Source organism: Pocillopora verrucosa, chromosome 12, assembly GCF_036669915.1.
Source record: "Pocillopora verrucosa isolate sample1 chromosome 12, ASM3666991v2, whole genome shotgun sequence".
Taxonomy (NCBI): Eukaryota; Metazoa; Cnidaria; class Anthozoa; order Scleractinia; family Pocilloporidae; genus Pocillopora; species Pocillopora verrucosa.
Genome location: NC_089323.1, coordinates 4994624 through 5015592, shown reverse-complemented (window position 1 = coordinate 5015592; position 20969 = coordinate 4994624). Strand labels below are relative to the sequence as shown.

The window sequence follows — 20969 nt, the reverse complement described above, 5'->3', positions numbered from 1 at the left end:
TTCTTCATTTTTATTGCTTCCTCGGTTTCATTTTCCATGAATGAAATAGTTACTATTTTACGAAACAAAAAATTTGGATAAATTGGTATATGACTTACTGAAGTAAAGCGTATGTAGTTGAATGAAATAGAAAGATTTTCCTTCGTCTGAAAAACAAAGCATCATATAAGTGGTTGAAACTTTTGGTAGGATTTTTCTCAAATTAATTATGCGAGTTCCTAAGACTGACATGCCGACTTGATCTCTATGGGACAAACGGTTAGAAATACCAACACAAATCTTGCACAAATATCCTCATCTGGGCTCAACTGAACAGTTTTATACTTCGTTTAGCTGTAGAATGTGATTTTTTTTGTTGGATTTATGTCCATCAAATTTTTCCACCACGCAACGTAACTAGATCTACGTCACGCACAGGCGGCCCAAGCTCCAGCTGTGAGATGATCATCTTGCGCAATAACTGTCATGGCGGAATTATTAGACCGCTTTCTTTAATGAAAAGAACCCATTTTAGCGAGTTGTCCATTTCGAGGTTTTTCTTATGTACGTATAAAACCTCGAAATGCACAACTCGCTAAAATGGGTTCTTTTCATCAAAGTAAGCGGTCAGATAACAAGAGATACGCTGTGGTATTTTTATTGAGGATTTGACGTATTTTTTAATTCCTTAGAGCGGTCGTAAATATTCCGATACAAACTCTTAAAATTCCACCATGACCGTCTGTTATTGTGCCAGATGATCACCTCACAGCTGGAGCTTGGGGCCGCCTGTGCGTCACGTAGATGGATATCTCCAGATCGATTCAAGATATATTGATTTGCCTCGATTTTTAAACAAATAACAACGGAAAATCAGAGCTTAGTTAGTCCCTGGTTTTTGAAGGGCAACAGAGTGAGGATCCTGATCGTGTTTCACGTACGAATTTTTTGGAAAATTCCCGCGTCATGTTTAAAAACTCGAACATTTATCGTTGTTACTTTTTTTCAAGCTTCCTTTTTTTGTTGATTCTTTCTTACGACAACAAATAGGAGAGAGCCGTTATACGTGACGCTGCAGAAATCCTAAAATCAGTCCAGATAGGTTTAAATGTCGTCATATTTCTTCTGAACACTGATCGAGGCCTACAAGCGACTGAGTTATGTAATGAATGTGTAATTCTACTTCAAAACCTTGACTCTGCTAGTCACCTTGATATCTCCCATGTACTATTCAATGCGTACTATGCCATCTCCGGTTACACGGATGCGGAAAGACATGCCACCAAACTTCTTGACACATTTAACCATGCTTGGAGACTAAACATAGAACTGGGAGACAAATATGAAGCACAAAGCCGGTTTGTAGAGGCAAAGCAACTCTTTAAATGCGCACTCACCATCGTGAAAACAATTGGTCACAAAAGAAAAGAAGCACTGGCTCATGTGAAACTTGGAAATTTCTGTGCTAGCCTCAGTAAATATCAGAATGCTAAAGAATATTACAACAAAGCACTTGCCATCGCGATAGAAGTTGGGGACAGGAGAGTAGAAGGAACAACATACGGGAACCTCGGAAGTATGTTTCATTTCCTTGGCGAATATCAGAATGCTAAAGAATATCACGAGAAAGCACTTGCCATCACGATAGAAATTGGGGACGGGAGAGTAGAAGGAAGAATATACGGGAACCTCGGAAATGTGTTTCATTCCCTTGGCGAATATCAGAATGCTAAAGAATATCACGAGAAAGCACTTGCCATCGCGATAGAAATTGGGGACAGGAGAGTAGAAGGAAGAACATACGGGAACCTCGGAAGTATGTTTCATTTCCTTGGCGAATATCAGAATGCTAAAGAATATCTCGAGAAAGCACTTGCCATCGCGATAGAAATTGGCGACAGAGGAGGAGAAGGAACAACATACGGGAACCTCGGAGGTGTGTGTTATTCCCTTGGCGAATATCAGAATGCTAAAGAATATCACGAGAAAGCACTTGCCATCGCGATAGAAATTGGGGACAGAAGGGTAGAAGGAAGAACATACGGGAACCTCGGAAATGTGTTTCATTCCCTTGGCGAATATCAGAATGCTAAAGAACATCACGAGAAAGCACTTGCTATCGCGATAGCAATTGGGGACAGAAGGGTAGAAGGAACAACATACGGGAACCTCGGAAGTATGTTTCATTTCCTTGGCGAATATCAAAATGCTAAAGAATATTTTGAGAAAGCACTAGCCATCACGATAGAAGTTGGCGACAGAAAAGTAGAAGGAACAACATACGGGAACCTCGGAAGAGTGTTTCATTCCCTTGGCGAATATCAGAATGCTAAAGAATATTTCGAGAAAGCACTTGCCAACGCAATAGAAATTGGAGACAGGAGAGAAGAAGGAAAAACATACGGGAACCTTGGAAATGTGTTTGATTCCCTTGGCGAATTTCAGAATGCTAAAGAATATCACGAGAAAGCACTTGCCATCGCGATAGAAATTGGGGGCAGGAGAGAAGAAGGAACAACATACGAGAACCTCGGAGGAGTGTTTCGTTCCCTTGGTGAATATCAGAATGCTAAAGAATATTTTGAGAAAGCACTTGCAATCACGATAGAAATTGGGGACAGGAGAGAAGAAGGAACAACATACGGGAACCTCGGAAGAGTGTTTCATTCCCTTGGCGAATATCAGAAGGCTAAAGAATATCACGAGAAAGCACTTGCCATCGCGATAGAAATTGGGGACAGAAGTGGAGAAGGAGAAACATACGAGAACCTCGGAGGAGTGTTTCGTTCCCTTGGCGAATATCAGAATGCTAAAGAATTTTTTGAGAAAGCACTTGCCATCACGATAGAAATTGGGGAAAGGAGAGTAGAAGGAACAACATACGGGAACCTCGGAGGAGTGTTTGATTCCCTTGGCGAATATCAGAATGCTAAAGAATATCACGAGAAAGCACTTGCCATCGCAATAGAAATTGGGGACAGGAGATTAGAAGGAACAACATACGAGAACCTTGGAAATGTATTTCATTCCCTTGGCGAATATCAGAATGCTAAAGAATATCACGAGAAAGCACTTGCTATCGCGATAGAAATTGGGGGCAGGAGAGAAGAAGGAATAACATACGGGAACCTCGGAGGAGTGTTTTGTTCCCTTGGCAAATATCAGAAGGCTAAAGAATATTACCGGAAAGCACTTGCCATGGCGATAGAAATTGGGGACAGAAGAGTAGAAGGAACAATATACGGGAACCTCGGAGGAGTGTTTGATTCCCTTGGCGAATTTCACGATGCTCAAGAATATTACGACAAAGCACTTGCCATCGCGATAGAAATTGGCAACAGAAAGGTAGAAGGAACAACATACGGGAACATCGGAGGAATGTTTGATTTCCATGGCGAATATCAGAAGGCTAAAGAATATCACGAAAAAGCACTTGCCATCATGATAGAAATTGGCGACAGAAGAGGAGAAGGTTCTGCATACTTAGGTCTTGGAACAGTGTACCAAAGTCTTGATAAAAATCGGCAAGCTAAAGAACATTTGGATAAAGCAGTCGGAGTCAGTGTTGCAATTGGTGACAGAGAACTGGAAGCTATGGCTACGGTAGGTTTGGCAGATGTCTCTGATTCTGTAAATGACAGTCAGAAGGCAAAAGAACAGTGTGAGAAGGCGCTTGCAATCAGCAGAGAATGTGGCAATAGAGAGTGCAAAGCACGACTATACCTACACGTTGGACGTCTATCCCGATCGTTTGGTGAATATGATAAGGCATCATATTATTTACAGAAAGCTTGTTCCATAAGCAGCCAAATTGGACACAAAGTGATTGAGTTTAAAAGCCTCCTCAGTATGACAATTTTAAAGATATTTCAGTTAGAGGTTGTGGAGGCTAAGGTATATCTTCTTCAATGTATTGGAAAATATGAACAAATAAGAACTCTTCAGAAAGGAAACAGTGGAATTAAAATGTCTCTGTTAGAGACACACGGTACTTTTCCCTACAAGCTTCTCACTCGCCTCCTTTGCGATACTGGAGAATTTCGAGATGCTCTCTATGTTGAGGAGCTGGGACGAGCAAGAGTCCTGGCAGAATTCATGGCAGAAAAGTACTCCGCTAAAAGCCACATCTCAGCTAATCCACGATCATGGTTCGGGATTGAAAACATCGCGAGAAGAGAAAGTAACTGTGTGTTTTTGTACATTTCGTATGAAGATCGGCGAGTTCTTCTCTGGGTACTGAAAACAAATGGAGACATTTTCTTTCGAGTAACAGACGAAGTGAAAATAGACACTCTTATTGCCGAGAAAGTTTGCAAAGTGGAAGGAGTTTTCAAAAAGAGTGCCAAATGCTTTGGTGTTTTACCCGAAGCGAACTGCGAAGACCGATCGCTGGATGACAACGCGACGACATCTCTTCATGAAGAGAGCCAAGCAAATTTGCGTGGTGACGAAACCAAAGATACCGGAAGAAGTCATCATTTGTGCTGCGAATGGATCGTTGCACCTGTGGCAGATTTACTTACAGAGCCCGAAATCATCATTGTGCCGGATCGTTTTTCGTACCGAGTCCCATTTGCTGCCTTGCGTGATGAACCAGCCGGAAAGTATTTATCGGAGAAGTACAGAATACGCATCGTCCCTTCATTGACGACTCTCCGGCTCATTCAAGAATGTCCAGCAGACTATCACAGTCAAACTACTGCAGTGGTTGTGGGTGATCCTATGGTTGGCAAAGTATATTACAATGGACGTCTCACTGACATTACACCATTGTTCTGTGCAAGCAAGGAAGCAGAGATGATTGGTCAACTGCTGGGCGTTCAGCCTTTATTAGGAAGTCGCGCAACAAAGCAGGCGGTTCTTCAAGCAATACCTTCAGTGAGTCTGATACATCTTGCCGCACATGGAAATTCCGAAAGAGGAGAGATTGCCCTCTCTCCTCAACGTACTAGTAACAATACTCCACAAGAGGAAGACTACCTCCTGACAGTGTCCGACATTGAAGGAGTTCAAGTGCGAGCTAAACTGGTAGTACTCAGCTGTTGTCACAGTGGGCGTGGATTGATTAAAAAGGAAGGAGTTATTGGAATCGCTCGAGCATTCTTAGCATCTGGTGCACGTTCAGTGTTGGTAGCATCGTGGGCTATAGAAGACAAAGCAACGGCGCATCTCATGAAACATTTTTATAAACACCTTGTGCGTGGAGAAAGTGCCAGTGAATCTCTTCACCAAGCTGTTCAATGGTTGAGAAGCAATGGATTCTCCAAACCTTCCCAATGGGCTCCGTTTGTGTTGATGGGGGATAACGTGACATTTGATTTTTTGAGAAAAGGGTAAGTCTGATTAGAATGAGCAATTTTCTACGATAAACCGATCAGCACACTCAACTTATTCAGTTCAATCAGTTGTCCTAATTTTTTTGTTTTTCTTTGTCTTTGTCTTTCATCCATAAAATACCAAGAAAAAGAAGTGGATTTTATCTAGCGCTCGGAGCCAGAAGTTTTTTACAAAAGGCTTTGTAAAACTGGTTTGGAATTAGCGTTTCTTTTGTATGCAATATACTCAGAAATAATTATTCAAGGTCGATATGATACCACACGTTATGACGATGAAGGTGACTTGAGAAGCTGAAAAAGTTCACTTTATTTGTAAAAAATCAACAAAAATAACAATAAATTGACAATCTTAAAGTCACTTTCGTATCAAGCACGGTATGTTCGACAAGTTTGGATAATCATATTTACTTTAAAGATGAAATAGCGACAAATTTATAATGTTTTTTCAGGAAAGAAGAATTCGAGGAGGACAACAACGAGGCGGAGAAGAAACAGAGTGACTACTGAGCCTACACAAAGATTCTTCTTCCTGTACATATTCGTTCAATGGACACTGGTATTACTTTGCGAAGACATTTAAAATTTTTTTTTAAAGCCAAGTAGTTGATTTTGCGTGCTTATGTAGACAGGGCTTAATCGAAAGGCAGCGACGATGAAACCTGCTATTAAGTCGTTTGATCTATTAAGTTTACTATCAGTAGGGAACTAAAATAAATTGGGATGGGAAAACTGAACGCAGGAAATAGGCTCAATGTATAAAAATGTGAGAACGTTAGCAAAGCTTCGTCAAAACTCAAAATTAATCTTTGATTTAAATCATTATAATTCTATTTTCAATTCTACCGCTGCACACACACGTGTTCATTAAAGAGTGATTAAGACTGTTCACAGGTGCAGGAGATGATAACATAACAAACTAACGGAAGAGGGAACAAAAAGTGCCGAGATACTGAAGACACAATCAAATCAAAGAGAGAAAGTAATTATGTAAAAATCAGACAGGGAAGAGAAAAATGCTTGAGAATTACCGCAAAAATCAAACAGTATTGAGAAAAGGACGCTACACATTAATCTAACAGTTTAACGGAGAAGGGAACAAACAGAGAGCAATATACTAAAAGAAAAGTATTAACAAATAGAGAAGAAGAGAAACGGTGAGCGAATTATTGAGATAAAATTAGGAGAAAAAACTGCGCGAGATACTAACGCCAAACAGAAGAGTGCGAACCTTTTCTGAGATATGAACGTGACAATCAGCCAGAATTAACCTTTTACCTCCCAAGATCTCATTAGTAATTCTCCCTACTGTCTGCCATAAAATACTTATGATTTCAATTTGGAAAATTTGGTATTGGATCAACTTTTAGTCCCCTTGTTGAGTTTTTTTCTTTAGTCTCCTCACCTGTCTGCTTGATTCTGTGTTGATATTGTAAGGAGAAATTCTGTCTTGGTCACTCATGGGAGTTAAAGGGTTAAGGAAGAGAACAGAGGGCTAGATTCTGATATAGGAAAGAAATTTAAGTTGAAACAAACAATGATATAGATATTAACTTGGAAATCAAACAGAGACGAGAAAAGCATTGTGCAAGATTTGAACGAAATATTTAGTCGGAGGAGAGAACGAGCTATGCGCAAGATACAACTGAACAAAACTACCAAACAGAGCAGTGAAAAAAAAAAAGTTCTCAATATAATCGCAAAAAACAAAGTAAAAAGAAGAAACAGTGGACTAGACAAACAGTAAAATCATAGGCATGCAATGCATGCAAGAGTTATTTTTTCGGCTAGGTGAGTTGAGGTGTGACACTGTACAATCAGGTCGAAACGTGAGACTGAACTACAAAACTATTTTCCGCAAATTTTCAACATATTTAGTTTGATAGATTAATACTAGGAAAAGTTACCGTTATCTAAGTTGTCAGTGAGCCAATCGATGGTTCAGCTTTCCAGGAAGTTAACAGTACACTAGGAAAAGACGTCACGTTGTAGAAATAGAAATGGAGATAGAAATGGATCTAGTATTTCCACTCAAACCGATAAGGAAAAGAAATATTTCCAAAGGTTGATGTTTTAGTGGATCATGTTGTGCTTGGATTTCAAAAGGCTGAATCGGGAATTTTAGCAAGATGGAAAGCGTCCTTGATTGTATTTGAGGTTTTGTTTCATCATAACTGAAGTTGAAATAAGGATGATAGAGAAATGCTTGATAATACGCACGGATCTTTTTGCTGCGGAGCATTTTAAACACCAGACCCCGGTTGTTCAAAGGATGGATAACTTCTTATCCGCTGGACAAACCGCTATTCAGCGGATAAATTTTACCCATGGTGTTATGTTAGTTGTTCAAAGTATGGATGGCGCTTTCCACTCGCTATCCAGTGGATAAATTTATTCATCCTTCGAACATCCGGGGCCTGCTGGCATTTAGAGAGCTACACCAAAGAAAGCTGAATGAGAACTTTGACGAACATACGAGGTCCAATGGCCAAATCGCACCGTATTTTATGCTGTATTTTATCCCGTATTTTACAGGCCACATAAATGAGATTCGGTAGCATATATTTTCATTGTAAAGTAATGAACCATTACTTGGAAATTAAAGCACTAAGTTAAAATACAATGCACATGTGAGAGTAAGCATATCTTCTTTATTTTTCGGTTTTTATTCTGAATTCGTTGCGATTATCTATGGTGGTGAATATGTTGTGTTTCCTCTGTTGAGGAAATTTTTCTGAGTATCAAAAATGCAAACCAAACTACATGAAGCGCGCGAGAAAAAGTGGGTGATAAGTCGCGACTGTTTTCTTGTCTCACATTTGATTGGTCGAGAGGTTATGGGGAAGAAAAGAACCCACTGCTACCCGGGATTCGACACTCAAGGGAAAATTCCTCAGTCGAACGGAGCCAATGAGAACGCAAAATTGTGACATGCAATCGCCACTTTGCGCGGGAAAACGCGAGTGACCGAGTTGTGACTGGTTTTAATGCCGCATTTGATTGGTTGAGAGGTTGGCACGAGTTTTCCGGGCCAATCACAGCGCGAGGAAAAGCAAAACCTATGCAATCATTGATTACTTTTTGAGCCTCAACCAAAGGGGCTCTAGGTGGCAGGTTTCCAACCTACTGCAATTCCCGCTCCGCTACGTCCCAGGTTCATACTGCTAACCAACTTCCAGCAATCTTGTTCAGGGACGTATTCCTCGAGAGTGTTCAAAAACCCTTCTCCATCATAACCTCCGACTACATAAAGTTTCCCGCACAAAACAGCCGCGCTAAGTGCACTTCTCCTGTGTATCAAAGGCGAAACAGTTATCCATATGTCCGAGGCTGGGCTATAGCGTTCAACACTATTTAGTTGTGTTTCGCCGTCATATCCACCGATAGCATACACGAAGCCATTCAACGAGGCTGCTCCTGCGCCACTACGACGCTCGACCAGCGGAGACACTAATTTCCACAGATCAGTATCCACGTCATAACATTCAACGCTGAAATGAAATTTAGAAAAACATGTCCCTTGTAAATATGAACGGGGAGGGGGGGGGGGGGAGAGGGGGGTTGATAAAGGGGAAGAAAGTTAGTCTAGCTTTGAGCATATCAGGATTTAAATTTTCTACAAATAATATGGATGGTAATTATCATCACATCAGAGGGTGGTAGAGAACTACCATCCATTTGAAATCACAGCGAAGCAACGAACGAGACTTTACGATAACAGAGCTTCTAACCATTACACCTGTCCGCTCATGAGAGCCTATATAAAGAGATCTTTGGAATCACAGCGAAGCCACAAACGTGACTCTCGAATAACAGAGCTTTCAACCAATACACCTGTCCACTCACGAGAGTGTATGTAAATATATCTTTGACAACATTTGGTTTTAATCCCCAAAAAAGGAAACACGCACGACTTCATCATTGTGCAGAAGAATTAGTTATTATATTGCTTATATGAAGCAAAGAAAAAGAACCTGGCCAATTTCTTGCCATCTACACCGAGCAAGCTTGGTCAATAACGCATAGATATCGACATTCCTATCTTAGTTTGTAGTATGCAGGAAGTTTATCATCAAGGACTTTGTTAAACTGCCTACCACAAATCTCCTACAGTTCATTAAGTGGTAGAGCATATGGAGTGCTGATCGCAAGGTTGTATTATCGACTCTTATTAGGAACATTACAGCATGCTAGTGTCATTCACTGGATAAAAACAACTTACACTAAAGCGAAGGCTTACTTTGCGCTTACTTCGTGAAAAACAACATCACACTCAAACAACTATTAACATTCTCTTACCTCCTGAGCCTGTGTCTTCCATCAAATCCTCCTGCGGCATAAAGCTTTCTATCAAGTACAGCAACAGCTACACCTAGCGAAAAAAAAACAGCATCCGTTACAGCACTTGAAAAAGAGAATGTGCATCTCCTTGGCCAAAATTTTCAAAGTTTTTTTAGGTCATCCTAGTTCCAGACTTCATTTATCATTGTCTCTTTTATGCTTTTCTATCTTAATAAACTAATATTATGTAGTCATTTACAATCGTTATCAATCTTCTCCATCCTCTTTTACTCTTTTTCCTTCCCGGTTTCTTATCGCCTTTTTTGTGTTTTTCTATCTTTCTAAACTAATATTTCATAGTCATTTACAATTTGTGTCGATCTACTCCATCCTTGGCCATACTGGCTTGTACTTGGTTTATTATTCCCTCTTTTGTTTTATTCCTACATTACTAAGCACATTTCGGTATTTTTGAGCCAAATTTAGTTTTTCATTGCACAAAAAGCAGCTCAAACACTTGACCCCCAAAGGAAAGGACTGAGAGTAAGAAAATTTCAATAATATGGTGACTGAATTCAACAAAAATATTGCTGAAAAGCCGTGACAACATTTTTTTAACAGGCCCCCTTTTTCTATTTTATTCAAAGTTGCCAAACAACAGACTAATAACAATAAAAATGGTAATTACAAGACAAACTATTCACCAGAAAAAAGTGAAAATGAAACTCTGATAGTGTTGTATGCAAACATGTGGCCAAATTGGTGACATTTTCTACAAATTTGAGCAACAGAGTTTTCCTCTTGCCAACTGGTTACCCAAACAGTTCCAGTTTTGGAGAGGTGTATTAATCTACAACCTTGCCCAAAACCTACCTATGCGAGGAAAATTAAGTGACATAACTGTTGTCCATTCATCTTGTTTGACATCATATTTCTCCACTGATGTGTGACATGTGTTCCCATTTCCTCCACCAATTGCATAAATACAGTCATCTACCACTGCCACGCCCAACCTGTTGCGTGGTACACTGAGGGGTGCCATAGGCTTCCACTCATCTCGCAGAGGATCATACCTGTCTACGGAAGGTGTGTCTATGTTCCCAGCTGGGGTGTTGTTGCGACCACCAATTATATACAGCATGTTATCTGCAAATGGAGGGTTATGCTAATGACTGAGTCAACATACAAGACTGAATTATTTAACTCTTTACACCTTAATATCAGTATGCATATTCTCCATACTGTTCTCTATACATTTCTTCTAGTACTGGTAAGGAGAATTGAACAATCAAGAGTTTCTTTAGTTAATGATCATTTCCTTGATTCTCATGAGCTTAATGTGTGATTCAGCAGGAGATATTGTAGGGAGAACTTAGGTGTTAATCACTCTTAGGGGTCAAAGGGTCAGCTGGCAGAGCTTAGGTCTCTGTAGCTTGATGCAACCAAAGTTTACCTATCAGTTAACTATTCCACTCCCAGGAGTGATCGAGACATTTTTTCTCTTTTTATTATCAATAGAATATCAATTTGGCAAGTGATGAGAATAGTAAAAAATATCAACAAGGGGATTATCATTTGATATCACACTCAGTTTTCACAACAAAGTTAAAAGGCTGTGTATAGGAGACAGGAGGAGATTGGCATTGTGTAAACCAGGATCTAATACAAACTCTTTACTGATCTGGAGTTCAGAAAAATACCATTGAGCTTCAAGGCAATATACTTCATCTACTGTATGTATAACAAGTTTCCTGGATTCCACTGGAATCAGGAATGCAGGTAAAGCTGATTTATTGCCTAGCTACAATCACTGCAGCTCAGTGGTAGAGAACTGAACCATAAGATCTGTCAGTCTGAAAATTGAATCCTTGGAAGACTCAAACTTTACTCTTTGTCCTACATGACAAATGAATAATATCTTCCTTTGATAATTGAGAATTTACAAGAAGCTTGTTACTTTCACATGACCTTACAAGCTTGTCGCTTAAAAATTATCATCGTGTATAAATATAGGTCATCTATATCTCTATCTATCTATCTTCTTAATACAGTATTTACCATACCAACATAAGCTGCCCCAAGACCACTCTTGGGCACAGATAGAGGGGAGAGAATTGTCCATTTGAGAGTCAGAGGATCAAAACACTCCAAAACATCCAGAGATCTTCTTAAGTACCCCCCTGCAAAGTACATCACAGTTGGACCAGGGGGTCGTCGTTTGTGAAATGTACTAAGAGTAGAAATTCTCTTTTTTTCCTGCAAATTAATAAATGACTTTTAATGACTCAGTTTGCAACATTCACAAATATAAGAGGGGTAGTATGCTGACCTCAGAAGAAAGGACTTATGACTTGTGTACTTCAAAGGTTTGGCCTCTTAAGGAAAATTACCCCACCCTTCATTGAGGTAGTTAGGGGACAAACCTATACTAGACCTGCACAGAGAGAGGTAATTGGCCTGTCAAGAGATATCCATCTGACACAGGCAAAATATAGAAATTTTGGAAGTTCCCAAGAGTTCTCATTAAAGGTCCAACTAAAATGCTAAATTAATTTCAGCTTATTACATCTCAAGAGTCATTCGCAGTCACATTTTATCAGAAATTTTTTCAGATCCAAATTATGTTTTTCTGTGAACTTGTCATGTCTGTAATTTCTAGGCAAAAGCACTTTTACTCAATCATGTATATTAGTCATGAAAGTTTTAGTGATTAGCCAAATGGAAACTATAATAATAATAGCAGAGATCTCTCATGACAATCTGTTTAGCTTGCAAGCAAGCTATCATGTTTGGGTTTTGCCTAACAGCCCTTTTTTCTGGAGAGAGCTGCCTTCATGACACCATTGCCAGCAGTTTATGGAAAAAGTTATTAATTAAAAACTCCTGTATTTATGGTGTAATCCCTCCAAAAGGGTGTGATTTTTGAGCTGTTTTGGTCTGAAATCTGGTATAGGTGCTTGTGGCATGGGTATTGGACAGGTCCATTATAATGTGAGAGATATCTACATATAGTTATCACAACTCAGCCAAGAATCCAGAGAAGTCATTCCTGGAGGTTAAGTAAATAGGAAAATCATACTTTAAAATACTCACTGAGAAGGCCTCAATCAATGTTTCTTTAAACGCAGATCTCATGCCCTGTTCACAACACTGGATGATCGAGTTAAGGTAAGAATTTGAAACAAAAGGCACTCGTATATGTTTCAGTAGATCCTTCAGTTCCTGTGTTCTGTTCGTCAGATCATGAGTTACCCATCGTAACAAGGCTGCAAGAACCTAGTAGATGACCATAATAATTTAAGAATTTGATATGAATAATTTTTTAAGTCAACTGATACTTTATGTATTTGCCTCACTGAAATTTACTGAACTCTTTCACCCTTTACAGTGACTAACATCTAATTTCTCCTTACAATATCACCCCTCAGTCACATAGTAAGGTCACATGGATAAGGGAAATGTTTATCCAAAAAAAAGAAGATTTATATCTTTAAACAAATTCTCTTTGTTAGCACCTTAGGAAATGTACAGAGAACAGTATGGAGAATTTGCATACTGATGTTAGGGTCTAAAAAGGTCAATGCAGAGAGTCAAAGGATGAGATAATCATTGATTCAAACCTCACCTCATCTTCCGACTTCACAAAAAGTTCATCTCGACTTATTAAGTCGACCAAGCGGTCCTCGGGCAAGGTTTGAAATTCTTCACTTTCTGAGACTTGTAAAAAGTGGCGAAAAATAAACTTTTCTGCTGCTTTACTTAAATCCAAACAGCCATAAATCTCTGAAAAGTCCTTTATACCGATACAGTTCGACGGATCGAGTTGCGATTGTATAAAGTCACAACAGGCTTTTTTAACGGGACAGATTTGTAATATACAGGATACCGGTAGCACGTCTTGAACATTTTCTTCAGTGATTCGAATCTGCGCTGTGTAAGCGAACTCGATCAAAAGTTCCACACTATTCGGATCCATCGATTTTAGTGTTATGCTGTTTTGGCGACTTTCCAATACGTCGCTCGTAAACATGGCGTAAAAATATGGACTAAATGAAGCCAAGACAACCTTGTGAGCGTAGATTTCCAGGTCTCCTACGTGAAGAACGACATCACATAGTTCTTTTTTTTTTCGTAACTCGTTCATGACACTGAAAGTAACTTTCATATGTTCCTCTAAGAACACATTTTCTTCTATAGGATCCATGATCAAACGGATGGCATCCACTGATGTAGAATATGACTTCTTAGTTTCTCATCGGAAACTTGTCTTATTAGATTGCTCTGAAGTGTTTTGTTTCCAATAGTGATTGGTAGTATCCGCTGTGCTTGCTAGAACGAGGACGAGCGCTCTATTTTGAGCAAGCGCAGTGAGGTAAATCAACAATAAAGTTCGTTCCCAGAGTCTTTCTTGCTAAAGGAATGGGGACTCTGGGAACAAGTTTGACGAATTTACGACCGGCAAAGGGTCAGATTTCTGTTGTGAATTGCCCCTTTTCACGGCAGATTTCGACATGAGGAGGAATTTTTCAGGTCCGGATGAGGTTTTGACAGGATTTCCTACTCAGTGTTTTGTTGAAAAAGCTAATTTTCCGACTCTTTCTTGCAGGCGCGAGGTTTGAAAATCTCGACGAACCCACCCCCCTCGATCTGAGCCGTGGTAAGTAAAATATTTAGTTCTCAAAAATGTCTGTTTTGCAAACATCGCTTATTTTGCGTTTGCGTGTTAACTTTGATAAACCCATCCAGCTCTATCTAAAAGCAGAAAATTTAAATGTTTCAGTTCACTAGTGCTTTTGTCTCGCTCTGTGTTCAAGAGGATTTGATCATTCAGTTACCCAGAGTTTGATTGGTGTACTAAATTAGATCGACTGGCCAGCATTGATTAATTTTTCATTCTTCACCTAATTCGTCGTTATATCTTGCAAAATAACTATAAATGTACATATTTTTCATTTTACAGTCCATCAATTACAATACTCTTTTGTAGTCGTCAACATAAATTTTGGTTCTTTGACATGCGGGAAATTTTACTACGGGTTGTAGTACACTGGGTTGTTTTCTTTCTTAAAACATGTTTTTGGTGAAGATCACCAGCTTCTCATAGCTATTTATTGCCTTCTATGCGTATACGTTTGAGAAAGAGAGAGAGCTAAGAAGGTATTGTAAACAACCGTAAAATACGTTTACATCTCCGAATATCACCGGGCACTGGGCTTACTGACGTGTTTTTGGTGTGGGGGTGGGGGTGGGGACGTCAATGATAGTCTTAGAGATGGGGAGCTTGGGGAATTATGGGAGGGGTGGTATGGGTGTGAGGAAAATTTGACTTTTTATTGGAAACTATATCTGGTATAGTGCTTCAATGCAAACTAATTTTTTTTCTTAATTCTAAAGATCTTTTTAATGCTCTTAAACTGTTTTAACCCATAAACTCCCAGAATATATTATCATGTAACTTCTCCCTATAATATCCATACATTATCCAGTAAACAGGTAATGAGAATATTCAAACTTATCAGGTAGAAGTTTTTATTTTGATCTGACACTAAATTCTCACAACTAATTTACAAGGAAATGTGTAACAGCTAGAGAGGAGAATTAATAATCAGATCCTGTGAGTGAAAGGGTTAAATACTTTGAATTGTTGTGGAGAAATGTGGGAATGTTTAGGTAAAATTTAAAAAAAATATAGAGGAAGTGCTTATAGTCTGAGAGGTAAATCAAAGCTTATCAGATTCTGGTGGCCATTCTTATATTTTGTTTTAAACAGATCCTGCTGATAACATGAAAGATCTCTTAAACCAAATTTCCAGCAAAGAAATGATGTCAACAACAAAAAGAATGGGTTATATTAATAACTTCACAAAGGTACATGTGTACAAAGCAGCTTGATTTGTCATTTCTTTTTCTTTCTGTGGTCATTATCATGATCTGAAAACAGAGTAAACGTGAAAAAGTCAAATTAATTTGAAAAATTTTCTGAGTAAAAAAAAAATTGCTCATCTCATTTCTCTAGTGTATAGATTCTACCTCAAGTTTTTTATTTGATATTTACACCTTAAACACCAGAAAACATATGTAAATAATCCAAGTTTTGCTGAATGAAAATCCAAAACAGAGAAATGAAAAAAAAAAACAAAACAAAACTCAAGTTCCCATAGGTTTTAAGTCTTCACTAACTTCAATTTTCAATATGCTAAATTTGAAGTAAACAACATGTGTTCGAGGAGAGGGGATTCATTAACATTTTCACCAGGAGGGCAACTGGTTTTCACAGATGGGCAAAACATTTTGACCTGAACTTCGCTATAAGATAAACTCTCCTCTGGTATTTCTTCTGGTTTTGCCTACCTGGGCAAACCAGGTAGGCAAAACTGTCCTCACAACTGGCAGTGCATAACCTTTATTAAAACCCCTGCTTCAGCAGTTTCTTGAAGAAAACAATTTTAAACACTGTTTAACAAAACAGCTTTAAAACATGTTTAGGCTTTGATATAAACGAGATTAAGTTAGTGTTTAGGAAAAAAGTGTTATGGCGCTGGAAAATGAATTTCTTAGCTGCAAGGAAAGGCTTGTTACTCTTGGTGCAGTTAAGAAATTTTAAATCAATGTACTTATCAGTAATCATGTGTCATTCTCTTTCTCTGTATAGTTAATTCAAAATGTAGGTGAGAATGCCAACTTTGGTTACTCTCTGGAAGACATCATCAAATGGTAGGTTTTCAGTAAAAATACTTTTTTTTACCATCAGAAACATTGATTTACTGTTTTGAGGTATGGGGAGTTTACTGTACATGAAACACTAAAAGCACCAAGAATGTTAAAAGACACCCTAAAAGATTAACAAAAAATGTAAAAAAAAAATGAACGTTTTTGCATTCATCTATATTCACTCTGTACCCTTAGTCTAGCATTTTTTTTTTGTTTAATTTAGGAGTAGATACATGACTGTATAACTTCTGTTGGCATTGTTTTGATAGATGATGTTTTTCAGTTTGAAGATGTTCAGTAACTTTATTTTATGTCTTTTTCATACTTTCATCTTTAGCTTAATGCCTCCACTAGTTTCAGCTGCTAAAGAACTCAGAGCAGCTGGACTGCGAGCATTTCGTCATCTCTTTTATGATGAAAAAACTCTGTCTAAAATACTTGAATACAGGATTGACATCTTCATTGTCAGGTAACAGCTAGCTTGTAATTATGTCCAGACTTTGACGTATTGTTAACAAAATGCTAATTATTGGATATATATACATGTACCTTAAGAGTGAATGGTGCCTTTAGCTTGTGCTGATTGGTGAGTTCACATGAGATAAGCAAAGCACCACTCATCTCTAAGTGGCTGCAGACAGACAGATGGCTTCCTGTTTGGCTACTTATAACGATTTCAAAACAAGCTGGTGACCAACAGAGTTCTGCCAGCTACTTGATAAGATGTCACTGGGTACTCTGATCAAAATATTTTCTTTTTGGCCCTAAGCCCTTTAATTCGCTGAAGTGATTAACATGAAACTTCTCCCTACAATATCCATACATAATTCAGTAAACAGGTAATGAGAATATTCAAACTTATCAGGTAGAAGCTGCTACCTTAATCTAGTACCAAGTTCTCATAACTAATTTACAAGGGAATGTGTAGCAGCTACAGGGGAGAATTAACAATCAGATCTTGGGAGTTAAAGCATTAATGAACTTTTCACCATCACCTTCTTTTGCCAAGTCTGATGCCTACTTCAAAACATTTTGAAAACCCTCCACTTACAGTCACCATTGAGAACATAAAACATTTCACATATCTTTGTCAATGTCATAAAATTCATGTTTGGTTGAGATGATCAAAGTGAAAAACAAAGCAATGGCATCATTATTATCAGGAATTATGGTATTTACTTGAATAATTTAATTTAGTTTTATTTGTTTTCCTTTCACTAGATCGATGGACATGGTTCACAATGCCTTTGAAGTGGAACGTGTTCAAGCATTAAGATTCATTCGCAAGGTTTGTAACCATTATTACTCAGGGATTTCAAAACAAGCCAGTGACTACCGGAGTTCCACTGGCTGGTTACTCTGGTCAAATAGTAATCTTTTGGCCCTTAACAAACATTTCACAGTTGCTTACTTTTGCCAAGTCTGAACCTATTTCAAATTATTTTGAAAAACTTGGTTACTGTTAACAGCTGCCAACCTTTTTTGTCATTCTAATTGTATGCCATTGCATGTGTATGTACTGAAAGGGTTGTGTTCTTAAGAAGTGTAAATGTCACAGTGCCTTTCTTTGACTATAAATGACTATAAATGGGTAAAGTACTTTACAAATGAGATAAATGCTGAGAATGACCTCTGATGGACTGGCATCCCATCCCAGGGGGGAGGGGATGGTGTCATATGGTACCCCTAGTTTCTCCCTCCTATGGAAACAGGAAAAAACTTGCTCAGACAGGATGGGCGTCTCGGCGCATAAGTATACTCCGCCTTTTTTACAGTCAGTATTAGTTCAGGACTTTATGTCTGTTCTTTGCCAGATAATTGCTGTGAGTCCTCATCTGTGTCCCATGTCAATGGCTGCAACTCTTGTGTCCATTGGTAATGATGAAGGTGATGATGCTGACAGATTACGGAAAGCTTGTGTGGCTACCCTCTGTGAGCTTGGTAAGTAGCAGCTGAAAATCTTGTTCCTTTTATATTGTTTCTGACAAGGTAATAACTAAAAGCAAGTTGAGCATTGTGCAATGTAACCATCAATATTAGCCCTTCCACATGCAGAGGTGACCAACAAATTATTTATCTATGCAATCTAGACATTGCATTGTCAAGCAGACAAGGGTTGAGGAGTAAGAAAAATAATGATTTGTAATGTGATACCTAATTCACAGAAATGATATGGTAAGAAATGTATAGCAGACAATTCAGAGAACTGATCTCATGATAGTGGGATTTGATTTGCCGCAACCAGAGTTAACTTGACACTAACATCAGTAGGCATATTCTCTGTACTGTTCTCTGCACATTCCCTTAGATGGTGACAAGAAGAACTTGTTTAACTTTAAATTTACTCTTGCGACCTTAGCAATTGATTCAGGGGTGATATTGTAAGAAGAAGTTAGATACTGACCTCTCTTAGGGGTCAAATGGTCAGCAGAACTTTTATTATAGTGGAGCTCGCAGAGCGTAGCCCCATAATTATACAATTAGCAGTAACCCATTAAGCCGAAAAAATTTGGTTGTACAACTGTAGGACCGTACAAGGTGCTATTTTTAACATGCGTGGTCAACTGTGCCACAAGCACGCCAATGCCACGGCTTTGTTCAGTAGTCCAGTGGTCAGTGCACTGGGCTCTGAGTCGGATGACCCAGGTTCTAGTCCTAGCTGGGGCAAGGCGTTGTGCCCTTGAGACGTGCGGGAAAAAAATGCAAGCTCCGCTTTTAGGCTTGGCTAAATCTATATATTAGTTTCAGTGCACTTGAAAAAATTATGATAATTATGTCCAACACACTGCACATGTGCTTTATCAAATACATTGTAAACCTGTAGTGACTGTGATTGGTGATTTTTGTTTTACAGCTATAAAAAGTATTCAGACAGCATCGTATTGTGGTGGGATCAATACTATCATAAGAAATGTACTGGATTCACAGGTATGGTTGTGTTGCTTATCAACTGATGCTCACTTAGTAAATGTGTTAAGAGACAGTGATTCCTGAAGTTAAGTTAATGGCAAGAAAAGGTAAAGATTGCACTCAAGATGAGTGGCCATTCCAACAGGAGTTTATTCCAGTTTTCATGCCATGAAGCAACAAGGAGTATCACTACTCCCACTTGGTTAAGATGGTGGTCCATAGCAAGGTTACCCCCCAGTATTTCATCAGGCTCCCCTGATAAATTGACGAACGAGCATTACATCCGGGGGGAGGGGGGGAGTAGTTTAATAAAAGGAAAAACGGAAGAAGCTCTTGGTGGGTGGGTCGCTTGGCTCGAGTACTGACTATATGTTATACAAAGTGTAGCTCTGATAATGGATTTTTCTTTGCAGATGCAAAGATTTAATGAATCTTTGATGGCCACTTTACTATACCTGTTGAACAATCCAGAATCACGGCTGTACGTCCGTTCAGATGTCGGATTAGAGGTACTCAAAGTTTATCAATTATGCAAGATAATACAATTTATATATCTTATTTTTTTTTTTAGATTGTTTGATTTTTTTATCATTTCTCAAGACCATACTTTTCTTTTGCAGTCTGTGCTAGCTCCATTCACTGACTTGCACTACAGACACAATCCTGACACACCGGAAACACATTTGAGGTAAATTTATGTTTCACTAAATTGACAATAATGTTTTACTAAAGGTAATAGGGAGATGCTTTATGAGTTTCATTGGTCTCAAAAGGACAGGGTTATGCAGACTGTTGCGGTCCTCTTACGAATGGATCCTCAAGTTTTTGTGTGGTTTTTACCAGTCATCTTTAAGCAGTCTTGAGCAGTTTTAAGTTTTCCTCTTGTTTTTTCCTCTCAAACTGCAATGGAATGGGGGCTCCTTGCAGGTTTGTTGAGATTTGTCAGCTGTTGGCCGGGGGCTGTGTTTTCAGGCTGGCTGATCAGGGTTTTAGATGGAGAGATGGGGTCAATGCCAGTTTCTGAAAAACTGCATGCCTACCCCTCCCCTAACCCAAAATTAACTCTAACTTGTTATCAGTTGACTATTGGAAGGGGGGGGGGTGTGCAGGTACTCAGTGACTCCGACCCAAGACATGTTTGTAATACATGTATATTTTAAGTTGAAAATTATTTCAATTGGTTTTTGTTCATTCATGCTTTTTTTTTTTATTAATTGTTAATTGTAGGGAGGACAAGGCAAGCCGTTTACAAGCCAGTAAGATGGCCATTGTTACTATTTTCAGATCATGGTCAGGTCAGTATCCCAGAGGTGATGATGATCTAAATTCACACTTTTGTATTTGTGATGCGATAATAAGTCAGCTTTTTGAACATCGAGTTAAGGTTGATTTGTAATTCCCACAATTTTTTTGTAGTTTATCGATATGGTAATTCTCTTTACTGTCTGCCAAACAATCCTTGTGGTGTAAGTTTGGAGAATTTAGTTTTGGATCAACCATCAATCCCTGAACTGATATTTTTCTTCTTTCTGATCACTTATTTGTATAACCTTTTTGGTTCTTATAGGTGTGATCAGCCTCTGTCGTCCTGATGGTAAAGGAGTGCAGTCCTTGCTGGGCGTGTTTTGCTTGCCGAATTCTGATGTTAGGGTAAGATTTTACTGAGTACAGATCAGGAACTTCAGTCTCTTTTTCTTACTCAATTATTTTGACAAAACATGATTGAACTCTGACTGTAAATATATGAAAATCATA

The 20969-nt window shown here is 38.7% G+C and overlaps 3 protein-coding genes across 4 annotated transcripts in view; 2 read left to right on the top strand and 1 right to left on the bottom strand.

Annotated features, from left to right (window-relative positions):
- The first annotated feature begins 579 nt into the window (after window positions 1-579).
- Window positions 580-5828, top strand: LOC136276871 (tetratricopeptide repeat protein 28-like). Its single transcript, XM_066158785.1, has 4 exons — window positions 580-630; window positions 1030-1795; window positions 1868-5312; window positions 5765-5828. The coding sequence occupies exons 1-4, from the start codon at window positions 580-582 to the stop codon at window positions 5820-5822; spliced, it is 4320 nt and encodes a 1439-aa protein (XP_066014882.1). The 3' UTR covers window positions 5823-5828.
- Window positions 5829-7964: 2136 nt separating this feature from the next.
- Window positions 7965-13878, bottom strand: LOC131775737 (kelch-like ECH-associated protein 1). The gene is made up of 6 exons (XM_059091863.2): window positions 13219-13878; window positions 12687-12869; window positions 11657-11849; window positions 10467-10739; window positions 9612-9684; window positions 7965-8803 (listed from the first exon to the last, which is right to left on the bottom strand). The coding sequence occupies exons 1-6, from the start codon at window positions 13795-13797 to the stop codon at window positions 8416-8418; spliced, it is 1689 nt and encodes a 562-aa protein (XP_058947846.2). The 5' UTR covers window positions 13798-13878; the 3' UTR covers window positions 7965-8415.
- A 163-nt stretch (window positions 13879-14041) lies between these two features.
- The window catches only part of LOC131775738 (rapamycin-insensitive companion of mTOR), a 29873-nt gene continuing 22945 nt past the window's right edge, over window positions 14042-20969 (top strand). For both annotated transcript variants that reach the window (XM_066159261.1, XM_059091864.2), the window contains exons 1-12: window positions 14042-14123; window positions 14200-14250; window positions 15364-15461; window positions 16246-16307; window positions 16642-16773; window positions 17526-17592; window positions 18119-18245; window positions 19159-19232; window positions 19628-19723; window positions 19835-19902; window positions 20442-20509; window positions 20782-20864. In XM_066159261.1, coding sequence (XP_066015358.1) covers window positions 14105-14123; window positions 14200-14250; window positions 15364-15461; window positions 16246-16307; window positions 16642-16773; window positions 17526-17592; window positions 18119-18245; window positions 19159-19232; window positions 19628-19723; window positions 19835-19902; window positions 20442-20509; window positions 20782-20864 — 945 coding nt within the window. In that variant the 5' untranslated portion in view covers window positions 14042-14104. The remainder of the gene's footprint in view (window positions 14124-14199; window positions 14251-15363; window positions 15462-16245; window positions 16308-16641; window positions 16774-17525; window positions 17593-18118; window positions 18246-19158; window positions 19233-19627; window positions 19724-19834; window positions 19903-20441; window positions 20510-20781; window positions 20865-20969) is intronic.

Coding starts and splice junctions, on each gene's coding strand:
- LOC131775737 (XM_059091863.2), bottom strand. CDS start 13,797: ATGGATCCTATAGAAGAAAATGTGTTCTTAGAGGAACATATGAAAGTT. Junction 11,850..12,686: donor CATTGATTGAGGCCTTCTCA/GTGAGTATTTTA, acceptor ATTAATTTGCAG/GAAAAAAAGAGAATTTCTAC. Junction 10,740..11,656: donor TCTTGGGGCAGCTTATGTTG/GTATGGTAAATA, acceptor CTCCATTTGCAG/ATAACATGCTGTATATAATT.
- LOC136276871 (XM_066158785.1), top strand. CDS start 580: ATGGGTTCTTTTCATCAAAGTAAGCGGTCAGATAACAAGAGATACGCT. Junction 1,796..1,867: donor AACATACGGGAACCTCGGAA/GTATGTTTCATT, acceptor CCATCGCGATAG/AAATTGGCGACAGAGGAGGA. Junction 5,313..5,764: donor TTTGATTTTTTGAGAAAAGG/GTAAGTCTGATT, acceptor ATGTTTTTTCAG/GAAAGAAGAATTCGAGGAGG.